The sequence below is a fragment of the Impatiens glandulifera genome, chromosome 1 (genome assembly GCF_907164915.1).
Source record: "Impatiens glandulifera chromosome 1, dImpGla2.1, whole genome shotgun sequence".
Taxonomy (NCBI): Eukaryota; Viridiplantae; Streptophyta; class Magnoliopsida; order Ericales; family Balsaminaceae; genus Impatiens; species Impatiens glandulifera.
This window is the reverse complement of record NC_061862.1, coordinates 70,311,429-70,332,338: the sequence shown is the minus strand read 5'-3', so window position 1 is coordinate 70,332,338 and position 20,910 is coordinate 70,311,429. Positions and strand designations below refer to the sequence as shown.

General features: G+C 26.3%; 1 protein-coding gene across 1 annotated transcript; it reads left to right on the top strand.

Annotated features, from left to right (window-relative positions):
- The first annotated feature begins 18,826 nt into the window (after positions 1 to 18,826).
- LOC124931618 (stemmadenine O-acetyltransferase-like) lies at positions 18,827 to 19,849 on the top strand. The gene has a single exon (XM_047472132.1). It carries the CDS (start codon positions 18,827 to 18,829, stop codon positions 19,847 to 19,849), a length of 1,023 nt encoding a protein of 340 aa, XP_047328088.1.
- The last annotated feature ends 1,061 nt before the right edge of the window (positions 19,850 to 20,910 follow it).

The following is a 20,910-nucleotide window of genomic DNA, read 5'->3' as shown; positions in this document are numbered from 1 at the left end:
CCAATATTAGTATACAATCCTTATAGATACAAATCTTTTTTAAAATTAATTTTTTTCTTTTTAATGAAAATTGAATCTCAAATCTTAAACTTTTTAAATAATATCTTTATTAATTGAAACTTTATATTGGTTAATAAGTTATTATAATAACTTTTTTATTAATATAAATAAATTACACTATAAAAAATAAAAGTATTTTTATTTTTAAAAAATTCATGTAATATAATATAATATTGAATAATTTGTATAAATAATAAAATTATTGTAAAAACAAAAGTATAAAAATGAAGGTTAACTATTAGACGAATAATATCGAAAAAAATGTTAATTGTGAACCACCTTAAAACTAACCGACACAAAAGAATGAGTTTTATTGTTAATTGCGATAATAAACATGTTTGGAAACACATTTTAATAATTTCACAACAAACCAAAAAAAAAAAATTATTTGATAATTTTTTTAAGAAATTTATCATTTTTTCTATCAAAAGTATTTCATCAAATTCAATCACCATTTATATACTAGATACAACCCATTTCATTTTATTTTAATAATTGTAATAAATATAATTATAACAAAATAATTCTAGTCTCCGGTCATATTAGAATATTTTAAAACTGCATTAAATCTAATATATGATTGTAATAAGCATTTAATTTAAGATTTTTATCATCTCAACTTTTCAAGATGTCATTTTCTTTTTCGGATATCATAAATTGACTAATTATTATCAGAATCCAAACATAAATCTGGAGAAAGACCTTTTAGAGATAATTTCTCTGTTTCTTTTAAATAATAAGATTTTTAGAAAGAAAAATAAAATCATAAAATAGATTATTTAACATTAGTTGAAACTTGTTGGGTATGAGATTATTTAATCAAACTTAGATTTATTTAAAAATAGCTAATGATGATAATATTGAGAAATTAAGTTATTTATTTATTAGTAAAAAGACTTAAAAAAGTATGAATAGATAATGATAAAATATGTTTTTAAAATAATTGTATTTATTATTTTGATTCTTAAATTGAGTAATGTAATGAATGAGAGACTTAATTAAATGATGTTTGATTATGATTATATTTTTAAAAAATTTAACCTAACAAAGTCTTAGTTTAAATTATTGAAATATTATTTTATTTCATATTATAAAGAATATTAAAAATAAAATAAAAAATTATTTGATTAAAACCAAATAACCTTGTTTAACAAGTCCTTGATGACTTCATTAATTAAATTTTATAGTTTTAAACTTTTTTAATGCCATCCTTTTTAAGTTGGAATCATATTGATGACTTTCACTAATTAATTATTTATCTATTATTTTTCAAATCAGAATCTCATAAATGTTTTATTAGTTCACCTAGAATCATCTATATATATAATATATATATAATGATACTTAATTTTTAAAGTGTCCGAATTGCCGGGTCGAGAGTTGTGGTTAATTTGGATATATGTGAGAGTAATGGATATTTGGGTCGGATTGTGGGTTGACCCGTCCATAAACTTAAAACGGTTAAAAATAAAATTAAAAATGCTATATGTATGGTTCGAACTTGCAACCTAACAAAATAAGTACAACTTTTTAACCAACTAGGCTAATAACACTTTATTTATTAAATTCAATTCAAAATTTGATAAACGCGTGACATTTTAACAATATAAGTTCAACTTTTTAACTAACTAATATATATATATATATATATAATGATGCTTAATTTTTAAAGTGTCCGGATTGCCGGGTCGAGAGCTGTGGTTAATTTGGATATATGTGAGAGTAAATAGATACTTGGGTCGGATTGTGGGTTGACCCGCCCATAAACTTAAAACGGTTAAAAATAAAATTAAAAATGATATAGGTATGGTTCGAACTTGCAACCTAACAAAACGAGTATAACTTTTTAACCAACTAGGCTAATAACACTTTATATATTAAATTCAATTCAAAATTTGATAAACGCGTGACATTTTAACAATATAAGTTCAACTTTTTAACTAACTAATATATATATATATAATGATGTTTAATTTTTAAAGTATTCGGATTGCCGGGTCGAGAACTGTGGTTAATTTGGATATATGTGAGAGTAAATAGATACTTGGGTCGGATTGTGGGTTGACCCGCCCATAAACTTAAAACGGTTAAAAATAAAATTAAAAATGATATAAGTATGGTTCGAACTTGCAACCTAACAAAACAAGTACAACCTTTTAACCAACTAGGCTAATAACACTTTATATTTTAAATTCAACCCAAAATTTGTTAAACGCGTGACATTTTAACAATATAAGTTTAACTTTTTAACTAACTAATCTATATATATATATATATATAATGATGGATAATTTTTAAAGTGTCCGGATTGTCGGGTCGAGAGCTGTGGTTAATTTGAATATATGTGAGAGTAAATGGATATTTGGGTCGGATTGTGGGTTGACCCACCCATAAAATTTTTACCGTAATATTTTTTTCACGGTTTTTTATATTATTACTCGTGCAAATGCCCCAATTTGTTATCCTATCCAAATGATCGTTGTTGGAACCATATTGATGACTTTCACTAATTAATTATTTCTCTATTTTTTCAAATCACAATCTCATAATTTTTTTCAAATCACAATCTCATAAAATTTTTCAAATCACAATCTCATAAATGTTTTATTAGTTTATCTAGAATTATTTGAATAATAACCCAATTTGTTATCCTATCCAAATGATCATTTTTTAAGGTAAAAAGAAAATAATAATCTCATATTTATAATTAATAGAGTTAGAACATAAATTAAATAACATTTTATTGATAATTTAAATAATATAATTAAAGAAATGACAAATGAGTACATTGTTAATTTTGCAAGAGTAAACGACAATGTCTAAAATGCTAAAATTTCATATTCATTTATAGCAAAACATAATTAACGTCAATCTATAAAATTCTTTTATAAGAAATTTTAAATTGAATTAAAGTTTGAACCAGCGAGAGAATCGTTTGGATGATCGAAACAATTGAATCTAACAAAAAATGAGTGATGGTACATTAATGTGTAGGCATTCAATTAATGACCAACAAGAGAATCATTTATGGTTTTGGCCATATCACTCAACAAACATGATTTGCAAATGATTGCAAAGAATGTGCGATAACTATCGTTCTTAGAGAGGTATAGCCCAAACAGTATGTGTAGTTGGCCGCTTATAAACTAACTAATGTAAATTGAAATGCCTTGTTTTGTCGCGTCGTTATCAATCTTCAATTGATTGAGCGATATCCCTCGTTCTAGAAAAGGTATCATTTCAAACAATCCTAACAAACATGTGTAGTGGCCGGCCACTAAATTAACTCATCAATTGAAATGCTACTTTTTGTTTTGAAAGTAAGCTTGGTATTTTCTTGCCTGTAATTTTTGTAGTAGTAGTAAAATGATATTTAAAAAAAAAAAAAACTACTAAATTAAAAGTGCAATGAGGATGTGCAAGTAAATGGCTAACAAATAAAAAGCACGAAATAATTACATTAATTAATTAATGTAACGTGCCAAGGACGCAATAAATTGATGATTATTCCCAACCTTTTGTAATATGCTAACTGCTGAGGCACTCACTAACTAATTAAGGACAAAGCATGATGGAATAGTATTATTAAAATGAACTGAAAATATATTAATTCTCATGAGAATGAGAAAGTGAATTATTTAGGTAATTGGATTAAATGATATATTAAAATATTTTTGATTATTAATAAAAAAAGAAGATAATTTTAATTAATGATTTGATACAAAAGTTTAATCAATTGGTATATTGATATGGGGATTGAATATTCATATAAATTCATATTAAACAAGGCCTTGACTTGCTCATGATTATTTAAAGAGAGGAAAAATCATTACCCACCCATATTTTTTTTAGTGAACTCATTTGATAAAAACAATAATTTTATTTAAAATTTAATGTAAAATTTTGTAATTATATTTTTTTACTTTTATTTTTTTATTAAAAAACAACTGACTCACATTTTTTAATTAGGATATATATATATATTTTAGATAAGACTTTTTTTTTTATTTGGTTACTAAATTAATTAATGTGTATAGTTTAAAATACACGGTTTAATCGACGGTCCAATCGGTCCGACCGCGAAACGATAATACGGTTACTTTTCGAATTGGTCAAAATCCGGTCTACCGAATGATCAAACCGGAAAATCAAACCGAAAAATCAAATCGGATATTTTCGGTTTGAAAGTTACATTATAATTTATCATTATTTTCTTTCTTGTTAGAGCCAAACAGAAAGAATAAAGATACATAAATCTTTTTTTGCTAATATATACTTAAATCCTTTTTTTTGCTAATATATACTTAGATCTAAGTTCCATAATGTCTACCTTTAACTTTCACATCTACATCCTTAACTCCTCGGATATACAATCTCTTCCCACTGTGTAATGTGTGTTTCTTCATATCTACAACTTTTCTTCTGTATATATGATATTTAATTAATTAATGAAGATGAAGAAATAAAAAATGCAATGAAATTGGATTTAGAGAGTGAAAGTAAAGAGATACTGATTGATGAAATTAGAAATGAAATAAAGTGAATTTTAATTTTAGACTTTCTTTTGTTAATCAAATAAATCAAAGATTACAAAAATAAATTAAATATTTGTTTGATTTAGTATTCATCCAAATTTCAACAACACACTTAAATATTTGTTTGATTTAGTATTCTTTATTTTTCAAATTTTATTATTTATTTATTAATTATATATTTATTAATTTGTTTGTTTAATGGTTAATAATAAATATTTGGTGTGATGGTTATTTTGATTATAGAGAATTATAGATATTTATTATTTTGATCGTAAAGAATTATAAATATTTAGTATAATATTAATTTAATTGACAAATTATTGAGTTTAATTAATATTTATTTGATTATTTTTCATATTCTTAAATGATTATATATATAATTTTATGTACTATATATTTTAATTTATTTAAAATAAAAATAAAGTCCGGTCAAACAAGTTGGACTCGGACTGAAATACGAAAAAAAAAATCGGATTAAACTTGTGTTGGTTGGTACTTGATATAATATGACTATACTTATAGGGATATTGGGCTGGATATAGTGACTATACTTATAGGGATATTGGGCTAATAGTTATGTGCTATTAATAAAAATAAAGCCCAACTTAATACTTTCTTTTCATTTATTTTATAGAAAAAACTAGCATGAATCTCATTCTCATTAACCCATTTAAATGAGAGGACTGTACACTTGTTCTTACCCATAAAAAAGAAAGAAAGAGGTGTATTTAAAGAATAAGAATCATGAGCTTCTTCTTATACTAAATGAGAAGAAGAATTAAGGAAAGTAAGTAGTTTTTAAGTGAAGCTATTCACTTGAAAGATTCACATATACATGGCCAGCCTCGGTAGAAACATATGTCAATATTTTGTGTTGCCCGCACCCAAAAATTTAAGTTATTATCTTAAGCCACTAAACTATAATCTTTTATGTTTAAAACTACACTAAATTCGACTAAATATCTTATTATTTAAAATAAATGGGATACCCTAACCCAATGTGATTGAAAAAGATAGACCAAATAATTGTTATTGGCTAAAGTTAATTTCAACTAATCATACCATTTTAACGCCTTAGCCTAAAGAGGAATGTGAAGTGTGTTGGAAATTTTAAACTAGTTCTATAAATTTCATGAATGGAAATTAGAATATGGGTAATAAAATCAAATCAAATTTATATGAAATTCAAACGTGAATTAAACAGTGAAATTTGATCCAAATGTATAATTTGAATCAATTAATTTAAATTACTTGATCTGAAATGCCTTGATGACCAATTAACAAATGTTGTTAACTTGTAGGGTAATTTATATAAGTTTGTTAATATTATTAATTGTTATGATAATTTAATATTATTATTAACAAATTGGAAAACCATGTAACGTTGATATTGGATTGTAAATGCCTTAATTATTTTGGTAAATACTCTATAATGAAGAGTAAAACGTTAAGGTAAATAAAAAGGCAAACAATGCCAACCGTTGGATCAATTGATGATTTTATTTAATGGTTTAACTTTTCAAAAATATAAAACCCCTCGTCTCTAATCTCAAACGACTTAATCCTTGATTATTTTCCCACTCTAGAATTCCAAAAGCCATCTTCTTGTTTTGTGAATATTCTTCGAGTTCTTCACTCGATATTTTTGTTGAAACCCGGTGATAGTTTAGGTACGCTAATCAAGTTCGATGAGTAGTGATTTCAGTACAGAATCACTACTGGATTCGTTATACCCTGAGAGACAACCATCTACGATAAGCTCCAACACAAACGGGAGACGATTGAACTGTTTTAAGGGAAATGTGTCTAACACATGCCTCGAATCAACATCTCAATCGGTGATTTCGTTCTTCGTATATTTAATTTTATTTAATTTATTTGTAACATCATATGTATATATTTTATGTTATTCAAGACAAGATATCTAACAATCTTAAAACAATTCTATGTGCTAAGTTATTTAGTAGCTTGTGTCATCGAAATTTTTGTCTTTGATGTTTCAGGAATACGTTTTATGATGTTATAAAACAAATGATGGCCTTTTTCGACAAGATAAAGTTGTTCATCTAAAGGAATAGAAAAATCTACAAATAAAGATAAGTCTTTATTGTACACATATAATGTTAATTATTATTAATATTATTTGTATGAAAGCTTATTTTTATAAGCTAATATATGTTGATGTAGATATATATTCTAAAGAAAAATGATGTATATTCATTATACAAATGTTTTCTAGAAAATAAATTAGAAAACAATAATTTAATTTATTTTTACTTAAATGTTTGTTGGTTATTAAAATTATTAATAATAATAAATGAAAAAAAAGTAACTAAAGAGTTAACTTTTAATTTTCAGAAATAAATTAATAATTATAATTTAGTAATAGTAATTAAAATTAATTATAATTGAAACATATGGTTTCAGTTTTAAAATAATTAAATATAATATATATACATTCTTAAATTAATTAAGCGTGATGATTAATAAGAATGTGATATGTTGATTATTAATGAAATATAGTCTATTTATATATGTACATATAAATTGTCTTATATATTTACCTTTTGATTATGATATTAAGTTTCAATGATTTCTTTATAGAAATCAGATATAAGTTGAATGAGATAGTCAATGATTTCTATAAGAAATCAGACTTGTTAAAATAACACTAGTCATTTATGTTGAAACCATTCCTGTAGAAATTATAAGTTGAATGGGGGTAGTCAATGATTTTTTATAGAAATCAGACTAGCTAAAATGACTCTAGTCGTCATTGATATTGAAACCATTCCAATATTTTGTGTAGAAATTATGAGTTGAATAGGATAGTCAATGATTTCTTTATAGAAATCAGACTTGTTAAAATGACTCTAGTCATTGATGTTGAAACCATTCCAAATTATTGTGTTGAAATTATGAGTTAAATGAGGTAATCAATGATTTCTTGGTAGAAATCAAATTCATTAAAATGACTCTATCCATTGATGTTGGAGATGAATGGAGTAGTTAATTATTTATTTATAGAAATCAGACTTGAGTAATTGATGTGAAAATCATTATAACTCCTTGTGTAAAAGTTATGAGATTACGGGATCGATAACGATTTCTTATAAGAAATCTGATTTGTCAAAATGATATTAATCATTATTGTTGACATCATTATAATTTCTCATGTAAAAATTATGAAATTAATTGGGGATCCTAATGATTTCTTATATAGAAATTTAATTTGCTAAAATAACTTTGTCATTTATATTTTGAATCATTTTAATTCTTTTATATAAATTATGTGATTAATAATGACAGAAAATGAAGGTCATATGTGTAATGAGATTAAATAAGTTGTTTGTGTTAGAACTTATTATAATCATGCATTTAAAGAGACTCGACTATATTAGTCAAAATTGTCTTCGCAAAAAATTGTCTCGGTGAGAACAATCTACCCAGATTTATTTTGAGCATGTATAGTCGATTCACGTCGATTATTGTTCAAAACATGGCAATGTAAGTGTTTCAATTAAGACATGAAATATATTTATAGTTATATTTAACTTGATTATGTAGCTAAGTGATTATTAATATAAATCATGCATATTAGCTAATAATATGATGATTCATGTTCATTAATTCATAATAAGTATGATCATCTAAAAATTTATATACATATATAAATAAAGATTTATTTTCTATCTATTTTATTTTAATAGATAATTTTTAAATTTGTCACAAATTATGTGTTCTTTGATTAACAAAGATTTGTTATAGAAATTTAAAGGTCATCTAATTAATTAAGAAACGAATAATTGATGACATGAATACTTATTTATATAATTAATTAGTTTTTCATTTGATTAAAGATAAATGGTCAACATTCTAATTAAATGTAATAATTAATATTCTAATTAATTATCATGTATCTGTATAGAAATCAGACTTGTTAAAATGACTCAAGTCATTGATGTTGAAACCATTCCAAATTATTGTGTAGAAATTATGAGTTAAATGAGGTAATCAATGATTTCTTGGTAGAAATCAAATTCATTAAAATGACTCTATCCATTGATGTTGGAGATGAATGGAGTAGTTAATTATTTCTTTATAGAAATCAGACTTGAGTAATTGATGTGAAAATCATTATAATTTCTTGTGTAAAAATTATGACATTACGGGATCGATAACGATTTCTTATAAGAAATCTGATTTGTCAAAATGATATTAATCATTATTGTTGACATCATTATAATTTCTCATGTAAAAAATTATGAAATTAATTGGGGATCCTAATGATTTCTTATGTAGAAATTTAATTTGCTAAAATAACTTTGTCATTTATATTTTGAAGCATTTTAATTCTTTTATATAAATGATGTGATTAATAATGACAGAAAATGAAAGTCATATGTATAATGAGATTAAATAAGTTGTTTGTGTTAGAACTTATTCTAATCATGCATTTAAAGAGACTCGACTATATTAGTCAAAATTGTCTTCGCAAAAAATTGTCTCGGTGAGAACAATCTACCCAGATTTATTTTGAGCATTCATAGTCGCTTCACTTCGATTATTGTTCAAAACATGGCAATGTAAATGTTTCAATTAAGACATGAAATATATTTATAGTTATATTTAACTTGATTATGTAGCTAAGTGATTATTAATATAAATCATACATATTAGCTAATAATATGATGATTCATGTTCATTCATAATAAGTATGATCATCTAGAAATTTATATACATATATAAATAAAGATTTATTTTCTATCTATTTTATTTTAATAGATAATTTTTAAATTTGTCACAAATTATGTGTTCTTTGATTAACAAAGATTTGTTATAGAAATTTAAAGGTCATCTAATTAATTAAGAAACGAATAATTGATGACATGAATACTTATTTATATAATTAATTAGTTTTTCATTTGATTAAAGATAAATGGTCAACATTCTAATTAAGTGTAATAATTAATATTCTAATTAATTATCATGTATTTTTTAAACGTATTTTTATGATAAATGAAATTGTATATATATATTTGTTTAATAATATATGACATATTATTTATTTGATTACGTTTCTATGTTATTGACTATATATATTATAGTTGTTTTGTCGTGGTGACTAAAATTAAAGAAGCAATAATATACAATATCATATATATGAATATATTAATTTTGGTTTAATATAATATATTTGATATATATTGTTCAATGCATCATTAAGACTTACTTAATTTGATAATTTTGAAATCAAATAATTACAAGAAAAATCTTGTTTGATTTGAGAATAATGTGGCAAACGTGCCGATATTACGGGATGCAAATGTGCAACCAAAAATAAATGTTTAAGCGGCTTCGGCCAAAGATGCTTGAAACATTATGATTTCTTTTATAGAAATAATGTGACATGGTGAATATTTATTTGATTAAATATTCTAATTTCTTTTTTGAAATTAATGTGATGAAATAAATATTTTAATTGATTAAATATTATAATTTCTTATGTAGAGATTATGTAAAGAATGATTTATATATGAATAAACATTCTAATCTCTTATGTAAAAATTATATTTTGTTCAATTAAATATTTATAATATAGTTATCTTATTCATTGTATGATAAATATAACAAAAGAAATTTTTACAAGAATTGCGTGACAATTTCTTGATTAGAAAATCATTGATTTAGATCATATAAATGTATGATTTAAAAAATGGTACCAACATAAATGTGAGGGCAAATATTTTTATTAATAATAACACAAAAATAATTGTGTATATTATGATAAATAAAAGATAATTTGTTGTTAGAGAAATATGTTCTCTATAAAAGATAAAGTTGCGCAACTTTACAAAAAGAAATAAAATAACAAGAAAATGTCTTGTTTGTATTTTCTAAGTTGGTTCTGAAATTGATATTATAAATTTGAGGATTTTGAAATCAAGAAATGTGTCATATTTTGACATTACTTTCATAAATATTTGTAGAACCAATGTCTTCAAAAGGATTCATGAAATAAATGAAAAAGAAAGTTTATAAAGTCTTGATATGACTTATAATAAAATTTATAATAATGATATGAAAATTTGATCATACTTTTATTAGAAATTAGACGTGACAATTATATATATCATGAAGACAATGCAAATTGTTTTATGACGTGTCTTTTGTACTATATTTTATCGTTGAAAATTACGATAAAAATGATTAAATCTATTAAGGATGTGAATTGCACTACACAAAATATCATATTGTTATCAAATAATATATTGATATTATTAATTAAAAGACTTTACGTCTACAAGTGAATATGTTAACACTTGAAAGTGCAATCTACGTATGGAAATCTTCTAAGAAAATTATGATGGATAGATTAAACGTTATAATCTATGTTTCTGACTTATGTCGAAAAATAAAATATTTTTATTCAAAATATATAGTCGTTTACACGAAGGCAGAATAGTTCAAAGACATTTTGTCTACTAGTTAGCCAAGTAAATAATATTTTCATAAAAAAAATGTTTAAATGGTAAGCATGTACGAATGACTATGCTTCTTATTATAAGATATTCCAAGATTACCAGAAATTTCTAATTATTGTAATAATAATTTGAAATTAGATAAGCTTAGAGTCAATGACAAGTCTACACATACACGTCTTAGACATAATGTCATTAGACTACACTCTCTAATGGAGTTATCAAATTTGACTATGTAAGTTAAAGATAACATTGTGGATCCACTAATAATATTATTGAATAGAGAATTTATTTGATAGTCTTTTAAGACATTAACCTACTATAAGTTGGTATGAAGGAAAACCCAACCTATGCCGACCGGAGATCCCAAGAACTAGGTTCAATGGGACAACCTAATTGTACTAACTTGGAAAGTTATTGTTGGGGATTAATCCTATAATGAAACAATATATATTTTGACGAGGATAAGCATGTCGCTTTTAATGATTCTTTGTGAGCAAAAAGATCACCTATGTGAGGGAGAAGTGGGGTCGTTTCGAAGGAATTGCACGGCTCAATTTTAGACCCTCTCAAAGAACAAGGCACGTGTTCCATGGCCAAAATGGACTAAACCATGAGAGCTTGACATGTATCAGGGAGAATTCTATGTGAAAATGTATAATCGTTTACACAAATGGAAGAATAGTTCAAGGACATCGAGTCTACTAATCGGCTAGTAAAGTTATATACTTTCATAAGGGAAGGTTCAAAGGGTTACACTTACTTATCCTATGTAGATTTCAACTGTTGAACCTTTTATCGGGTTAATCTTTCAATTTCCATTCATGTGGAGGAGGATCTATAAATTCCATGAATGGAAATTAGAATATGGGTAATAAAATCAAATCAAATTCACATGAAATTCAAACGTGAATTAAATGGTGAAATTTGATCCAAATGTATAATTTGAATCAATTAATTTAAATTAATTGATCTGAAATGCCTTGATGACCAATTAACAAATATTGTTAACTTGTAGTGTAACTTACATGAGTTTGTTAATATTATTAGTTGTTATGATAATTTATTATTATTATTAACAAATTGAAAAACCATGTAACGTTGATATTGGATTGTAAATGCCTTAATTATTATGGTAAAATTACTCTATAATGAAGAGTAAAACGTTAAGGTAAATGAAGAGGAAAATAATGTCAACGGTTGGATCAATTGATGATTTTATTTAATGGTTTAACTTTTCAACAATATAAAACCCCTCATATCTAATCTCAAACGATTTAATCCTTGATTATTTCCAACTCTAAAATTCCAAAAGCCCTCTTCTTGTTTTGTGAGTGTTCTTCGAGTTTTTCACTCGATATTTCCGTTGAAACCCGATGATAGTTCAGATACGCTGATCAAGTTCGACAAGTAGTGATATCAGTGCAGAATCACTACTGGATTCGTTGTACCCTAGGAGACAGCCATCTACGATAAGCTCTAGCACAAATGGGAGACGATGGAACTGTTTTAAGGGAAATGTGTTTAACACATGTCTCGAATCAACATCTCCATCGGTGATTTCGTTCTTCGTATATTTAATTTAATTTAATTTATTTATAACATCATATGTATATATATTTTTTGTTATTCAAGACAAAATATCTAACAAAGTGTTATGTAGCCATAGGTATATGTATAGAAGAAACAACTAATGATATAATAGTTGAAAGGAAAACATATATAAAGATATAATGGTTTACAAAAAAGAAAGAAATATTATTTTAAAGAAACATATTATTTTATAAAAATATTTAGACAACGAAGTTATAACGAAAATAAGATCACGAAACTGACATGAACGGTCACATGCCAGGAGAGAGAAATTTATTTACTTTATTTTTATTTTATTTTTTTCCCGCCTCTTCGTGTTCGGGACATTTTTGTTCCGAACATGGTCATGTTCGAAACATCTTAATATAATGTAGACTGAAAATTAAGTTTATTTAAATATTTTTGTCTAGAATAAGGTCATTTTTTTAGTATAATTTTTTTAATTTCTCTCTACTGCACAAGTGACCGACCATGTCCGATTCTTGACCTTATTTCATTCCAACTTTGTTACACTTATCGTAACTCATTCTTCTATTAAAAACTGAGAAGGTAAGGTAGTTATTGTGTACAAGGTACAAATAAAATATTAACTTGGATATTTAATTAATGAAAGAACAACCTTGCCCACGATTGTCATGGTTTTGATAATATATATATATATATTAATGATTTGTCATTTTATTTTAAAGATAAATGTAAAAAAATAACTATTGAGATATGTAAATAAAATTTTAAAAAATAAAATTTATTATGAATTATATAATCTTTAATTTAAATTTTTATTCTTTATTTTATAATCTTAATACTCCTGGTTAATAAATTAAGATAAATTTATTTGCGAAAATATACATGGATCGGTAATGAAAAAATGTTCATTAAGTCATTCTTCGTTTCTTCACTGGATCTGAGATCTTTTTTTATTTTATTTATTTTATTCTTAATTTTCCTTAATTTCTTAATATATCTTGATTTTCTTAATTTTTTTAACTATATATATATATATATATATATATTAAATTTGAAAATCCTAATTCCTTTTTATTATATATATATATCATCTAATTAATACTACCAATTATGAAATAAGAATTCATATAATGAAAATGTGGTAGAGTCCTTATTCTTTAATTATATATATATTATATAACTAATGTCATTTTTTATAAGAATTAATTCTCATTAAATTAAATAAGAATTACATAAAATTATTAATTTATAAATAATTAAAATAACATCTAAAAAATCAAATCGAACTAATCCACCAACATCCCCGAGAGCGGGGATTTCGTAGGAGGAGAAATCCGATTCATTCCGCCATAGATGAGGAGAACAAAGATATATGTAAGGTCATCATTGCCTTTCGAAGAACTCGAATCCTCAACTAAAAAGCAAATTCTTGAGCCACACCTAAAATCGAGTTCTAATTTTTCAAGCTGACTCAAATTTGTTGGTTCAAAAACTCAAAGTCTAGAAAAAAAAGAAAGTAAAGTAAGTAGTCATAAATATTTTCTTAAAGAAAATAATTATGGTATTTCATGTTATTAAAGAGTGAGTTGAACAATGATTTTTTTTCTTCAAGGTAACTCTAGAGACAAATTAGTTGTATTAAATAAAAATAATAAATAATTTTTTTGGAAAAGTAGAAAAAATAATCAAAATCAAAGTTAGACAAGCCCTAGTTTTGATTAGGATGACAAACAACGACCCTAGAGTATCTGATTGGAAACAAACAAACAAACAATGATTACAATAACAAACAACAAAAGCATACAAGACCTACAGTTTTAAAATTCTGATTTTATTTTGAGCTTCCTCTTTGACTAACTCTTCCTCTGCTTTAGAATCCCAATCCGCATTCTTTAAAACCCAATCTGTATTCCTCGAATTCCAGCGATTATATTCACGTCGCATCCTCACATGTTTGGCTCTAGACTTTACTATTGGTGATTGAATTGTTGCATATGATGATGTTTGTTTGTGAGCTATATTTACATCATTCATTTGGGTTATATTTGATTTAGTTGAGCCATCACTTATCTGATAAAAGGAGTTTTGTTTTAGTATTTCAGAAACTTTACAATTGCCTGTGCATTCATTGACTTCAACTTTGCCTAAGTTGCTTCGATCTACTTTCATAGTCTCCTCTTCACTTTCCTTTACCGTTTTTCTATCACTTTCATCTTTTAATTTTCCATTGCTTTCATCCCCTGATTGTTCACATTTTTCTTCCTCATTTTCATCCTCTAAATCTTCATTTTCTCCTTCCTCTGAATCTTCAACATTTTTATCCTCCGTTTCTCCATCTTTAGTTTCCTCTAGATGCCTTCCAGTTCTTGATTTTTCAGTTTCATTTTTTTGGGCTTTCTCATTTTGCTCTTGAACTTTTAGTCTTTCCTTTTGTTTATGAACTTTCAGGATTTCCTGTTATTCTTCAACTGCTTTTGCACATTTATTACTAACATGTTGAAAAGTATTGCAGAACGCAAATCAGTTTGGTCTCCATTCATGAAATATTCATGACTGTAGGCTTATCTCTTTTGTCAATCACTGTCATTTTTACTAGTAGAGTACTAGGATGCACTTCAATGCTTATCTTAGCATATGTGACTTGTTCACTTTCTTTCATGATTGGGTCTATATATAATTATTTTCTCAGGAGACTAGCAAAATGACTAAGTGTTTCTACATTGTACATATGAGCCGGGTTGTTCCTTAGTTTGAACCAAATTTGAGCTGTTTCTTTTGGTTTGCTAAGTAGGTTCATTCCTTCATACCATCTTTTTAGCTTCATGCAGTTTGACCCAACATAAGTATGCCCTAACTTCAGAATATTCTATAGATTTGTTCCCTACTTGATCAGGAAATAAAGATCATTAATATTTGCATATACCTTTTCCAGTCCAATGTGCTCTCATTGCTTTAGCAAAGCATTCTTAGTGACTGAAAAAGATACACGATTCTTTCCTATATAGTTACCAACAACTACATATTCCCACTCTTTAATGCACCTCTCTTCAATTTCAAAGGGTAATTTAAACTCAAAATGAGAATTGAGAATCTCAAACTTTAGTTTAAAAATTCTCAAGTAAATTTTACCTTTTGTATTTTGTCTTACTAAGCATTTTTTTAAGTTCAAAGTGACTCGTGTTCCAAACTTTATTAATTGGTACATAGCGTTTATACATGAAATGCATGTTAGGTAAGGTTATGCTAACTGGTTACAAGAAAACAAAAAAAAAAATTGTTATTTTTTTATTCTATTTATTTTATAAGGCCCTGTTTGAAAACCCCAACTTCGGAACTGGGTTTGGGCTAATTTGTTTTATAATTTATAATTTGTTTGATTATGTTATACTTGTGATATTAATTTAGATAAAATATTTTTATGATTTTTTTCTTCTAAATAATTATATATTAACAAATTTAATAACATTTATTCGTTCAAATTAAGATCGAGGTTAAATATGATGTTTTCTTATAGACCTGATAAGTTAAAATTTAGATACGATCGCACCAACTTTATTAATTGTCACATGTTAATTGTCACATGTCGTGTACACATTGATACATTATATTTGGGCCTAGACAGCTATTTTATTATTAGTACAACCAACCAATAATATGATGAAAACTATCCTATTGAATAATATAAATTACATGCACATATCATTTTCTATTTAATTATTCTTCTCCATAAATTCTAAATTTAATTTGCATTCGTCTAGAAAATAAATATACACGAGTCTTTCGTGACTTGATCGAGAAACTCTTCTAATCAATTTCATTTGACATTAAGTAGTTTATTAAATATCAAATTAGTTTACTCAAAACCTGATAAATATTTAAGTATTCTTTTACATTAGAGAACTTCTCAACAATATATGATATGACATTAAAAAAATACGATAATGTCAAAATTAGTTGGATTAAAAAATAATATGATTAGAAGCCAAAAATTAATGAGGTACTTATTAAATAGCAAACAAATCGTTCAAATCATCTTTCCATTTAATATTTGATTAATTATTTGGATTCAAGATCAAATTTTCAGCGTTTTAGTTGAAGAATAATAAAAACAATACGGGTTCATTGGGCTAGATGGGATATACTCAACTACTAGAAATTTTGGGTGATGTGGAATATTGTCCTACTCTATAATTTGGTGATTAATTAACAAACCAAATATTTTTTTGAATATCTTAATGAAGGTATATATGGAGTTGGTATAGTATTTTTTTGGTAGACTTATTTAAAATTTTAGATAAAAATTACCCTTTTTTAGAATGATAAGTGGTTAACATTTGAAAATGATAGAGATGAAACCTGAATTACTTGTTCATTTAGTCAATTTCTGCATACTCGGTTAATTCTACTATCATTCAAATCATATTGGAATGTTGCTCTCTTACAAAACTACTTAGTGAACTAACTCATGAGTTTTGTCACTAAACTATCTACGCGAGTAAAAAAATGTGTTATTATCGGAAAAATTTAACGACGATATTTAAAATAGTAGTTAAAAATCCCGCTATTAACGATAGTTCAATTTTACAAAGATATATAAAATCGTAGTTAAAAATCTTACTATTAACGACATTTTATAAAACCGCAGGCGCTTTAGATAAGAATCAAACGCATGACCTTTTGGTCTTTTTAATCTTTTTGGTTAATTCTTTCCACTGGACCACCCTTATAGAAGGGTGATAGATTAAACAAAAATGATATGTATATGGTTGAAAATGTATTGTCAATATTTATTATCAAATTTATAAATGTATATAAACTTGTAATTATATATAAATTTTAATACTATTATATAATATTTTATAAAATTTATAGTTACATGTGTAAAATAAAATTATATCTCTAATTTTTAGTGTTAAATCAAATAAATTAAATATAGTAAATTTATTAATTTAACTAAAATAAATCAAATATATATAAAATTTATAATTATATATTTTTATTATTAACTGCGATTTTGATTTTATATAACGTAGTTAAAGTTTATTATATAAAATAAATATATTGGTCGATTAAGATAGAAGACTAACTATTATTCGAAAAATTATTTTCGTGGACAAAAGTGAATAGTGATGTCTCTAATCTTGGTGATAGATGCTTTATCGGTAATCATTTGTTCGGAATCACTTTGGGCGGACAATTTGTCGTGCTTACACAATTTCAAATGCCTCTCCCTTTGCTCTCTAGATTTCATCTCTTATGCATGGCTTTGTTTTCGCTTTTCAGAATTCGTTTCTATTTTGTTTTCTATTGTCAGGCCTCAATGACTTTGTTTCCATTGTACCTCAAGAACAATATTATATTTGAGGGAAACGAGAATTGACATTACAATTCAAATTTTATGTTTAGAAAAATTTTAAAATTTTAATTCAATTCAAATTTTATATTTCACAAAAATACAATAAAAATAATTTAAATATATATTATTTATATTATCAAGATACTTGTTTGACACAACCTATTAGGATAGATCAAATATAAATAGATTTTGTTTGGAGATTGATTCTCATGAAAAAAAATATCGGTTCGACATGTTAATTTACTAAATTAAAAAAAAATATCGGTTCAGGATTTTAACTTCCTAAACTAAAAAAAATAAAATATCAGTTCGTATTTAACTTCCTAAATTCAAAAAAATATATATATATTAGTTTGAAACTAAAACTTACTAAATTAAAAAAAAATATGCCGGTTCAACAATTTAACTTCGCATCTTGCCCGACAAAAATCTATATAGTAATAAATAAATAATTATTGATCATGTTGATAAAATATTATATATTTTTGTTTAAAAACATAGAAAATTTTTGAATTAAAATTTTGAGTTAAAAAGAGTGGAATTCAGAATTATAAAAATATACTAGATTGAATTTCATTATAATTATAATTATAATAAACGCTATACTAAACGTAGAAATTGAAATTAAACTCCTAATCCTAATCCTAATCCTAATCCTAATTCTAATTCTAATTCTAATTCTAATTTTATAATACCAAATATAAATTTTGAAATATATATTTAAATATATATTTGATTCATTAATTATAAATGACATGTTTACATGCAGTCATCATCTTCTATCTATCTTTTATACACTTGTTGAGAATTGAGATAGCTTTGAACACATAAGAATGGTGTTGAAGATCAATATCTTGTCAAATGAATTTGTGAGGCCATCCTTTCCTACAAAGGATGTCTTAAAAAAATATCCAATCTCCATGTTGGATCAATTCATCCCTCCTTTATTCATCCCCGTAATTCTCTTTTATTCCCACGACGAAACGAGTCGCACCACGCAACATGACATGTCTTCCCGCCTGAGAGAATCTCTCTCCGATACCTTGACATTGTTCTTTCCTTTGCCTTTGGCTGGGCGACATAAAAAAGGTGACAACTCGGTAGATTGCAACGACATGGGGGTTCGATATATTGAGGCGAAAGTGGATTCCTTGATCATGGACGTGATCGGATGCGATGAAGCAACAGTTCTTGATCAACTCATCCCCTTAATGCATCAGATCCCATCAGAATTCGATGAAGAAGAATTGATCGCAATCCAAGTTAACTACTTTAATTGCGGAGGCGTTGCCATCGGGGCTTTCATTCCACAAAAGATTGCCGATGGTTGCTCATATTTCTCATTCATTACGTCATGGGCTACTATCTCTCGCGGAGATAACATTGTGGTGAAGCCTAGCTTCATCTCATCATCACTCTTCCCGCCCACAAAGAATTTTGTGTACCATAATCCTCAATTTGAGTTCGGGGAAGAGAGGCTTGTCACAAGGAGGTTTGTTTTTTATGGTAGTCAAATAAAAACAATGCGAGCAAAAGCAAAAACCGATCATCCGGATATGGGTGAGCCCACGCGAGTGGAGGTCGTCTCAGCTTTCATATGGAAGTATGCTTCGGGCGATAAGCGTGGGAAACATTATGTTGCATCTCAAATTGTGAACCTAAGGACTCGAATGGTGCCTCCAGTACCAGAGCACGCGTTTGGGAATCTGATCGGGTTGACATATGCAATTTCTTGCTATGATGATTCGGACTTAGCAATCTTTGCTAAGAATGTGAGGGAGGGAATCAAGATAATAGACGACGAGTACATTCAACAACATTCGACAGGTTCGTGGGGGAGGAGGGATACACGCTGATGATGAAACTTATGGAGAAGACGGGGGAGCTATTGACAAACAAGGAAGTAGAAGTATTCAGATTCAGCAGTTGGTGTAGGTTTAGAGTTTATGAAGCCAATTTCGGTATGGGGAAGCCTATTTGGGCGAGCTTAGCAAGTGTGAATATGAAGAACTTTGCTTTTTTCATCGATTCTAAATGCAAAGATGGAGTAGAGGCGTGGGTTACCATGACCGATGAAGACATGACTCGTTTTCAATTGGCTTTTGCAGAGGCTAATTCAAATGAATGAAATTGAATGTGCATATAAATATATATGTCATGCCATCTCTACATAAGATGTTAAATAAGGATCATGCATATATATATATATATATGTCAATATCTTTAATAAAAATGTTAAGACCAATGTTGTAATTCAATTTACTTAATTTGAAGTTACTTTTTCTTTAATAATACTAAATATTATAGATAATTTGGTATTGAGTTGGATTTAGGATCCGGGACAATTTGATGAATGTTGCTAGGTTATATTTGAAAATGAGTTTTATATACTCGTAAGCATTTAAGAGATAAAAGAATTACAAATTTATGATGTTTCTAAACATAAATATAGATTTGTAACAGTAAAAATTCATAAACAATTGGAATTATAATTTCCTTTTATGATCCAAAATCAGACTAAAAGTAATTTGATGACTCAAATTACAAGTAAAGAAGACTCTTTTATCTAATTAATTAATGAGCTCCTCCTCAATAAGAATTATGAAGTCCAAAGTACTCTCCTTGTTTTTTCTTCCATTATTAGTCACCCAACATATCAAACAATCTATATTCATCCTCCACAAGATGTGAACAAAGCTCTATCATATGGGTATTTAAATTTAAACTATAGTTTCACAATCTAAGACTTGTCATCAAGTTGCCTTATTATTTGGTGATTAATTTTTGCCATTTTTATTGTTGTTGTCATCAATTATGAAGATTTTCAAATTCACTAATTAAAATGTGTTTGGAAGCTTCTAATGGTCAGAATTAGTGGGGGTGCGGTGCATTAATAATGTATTGAATCCCACAAGAA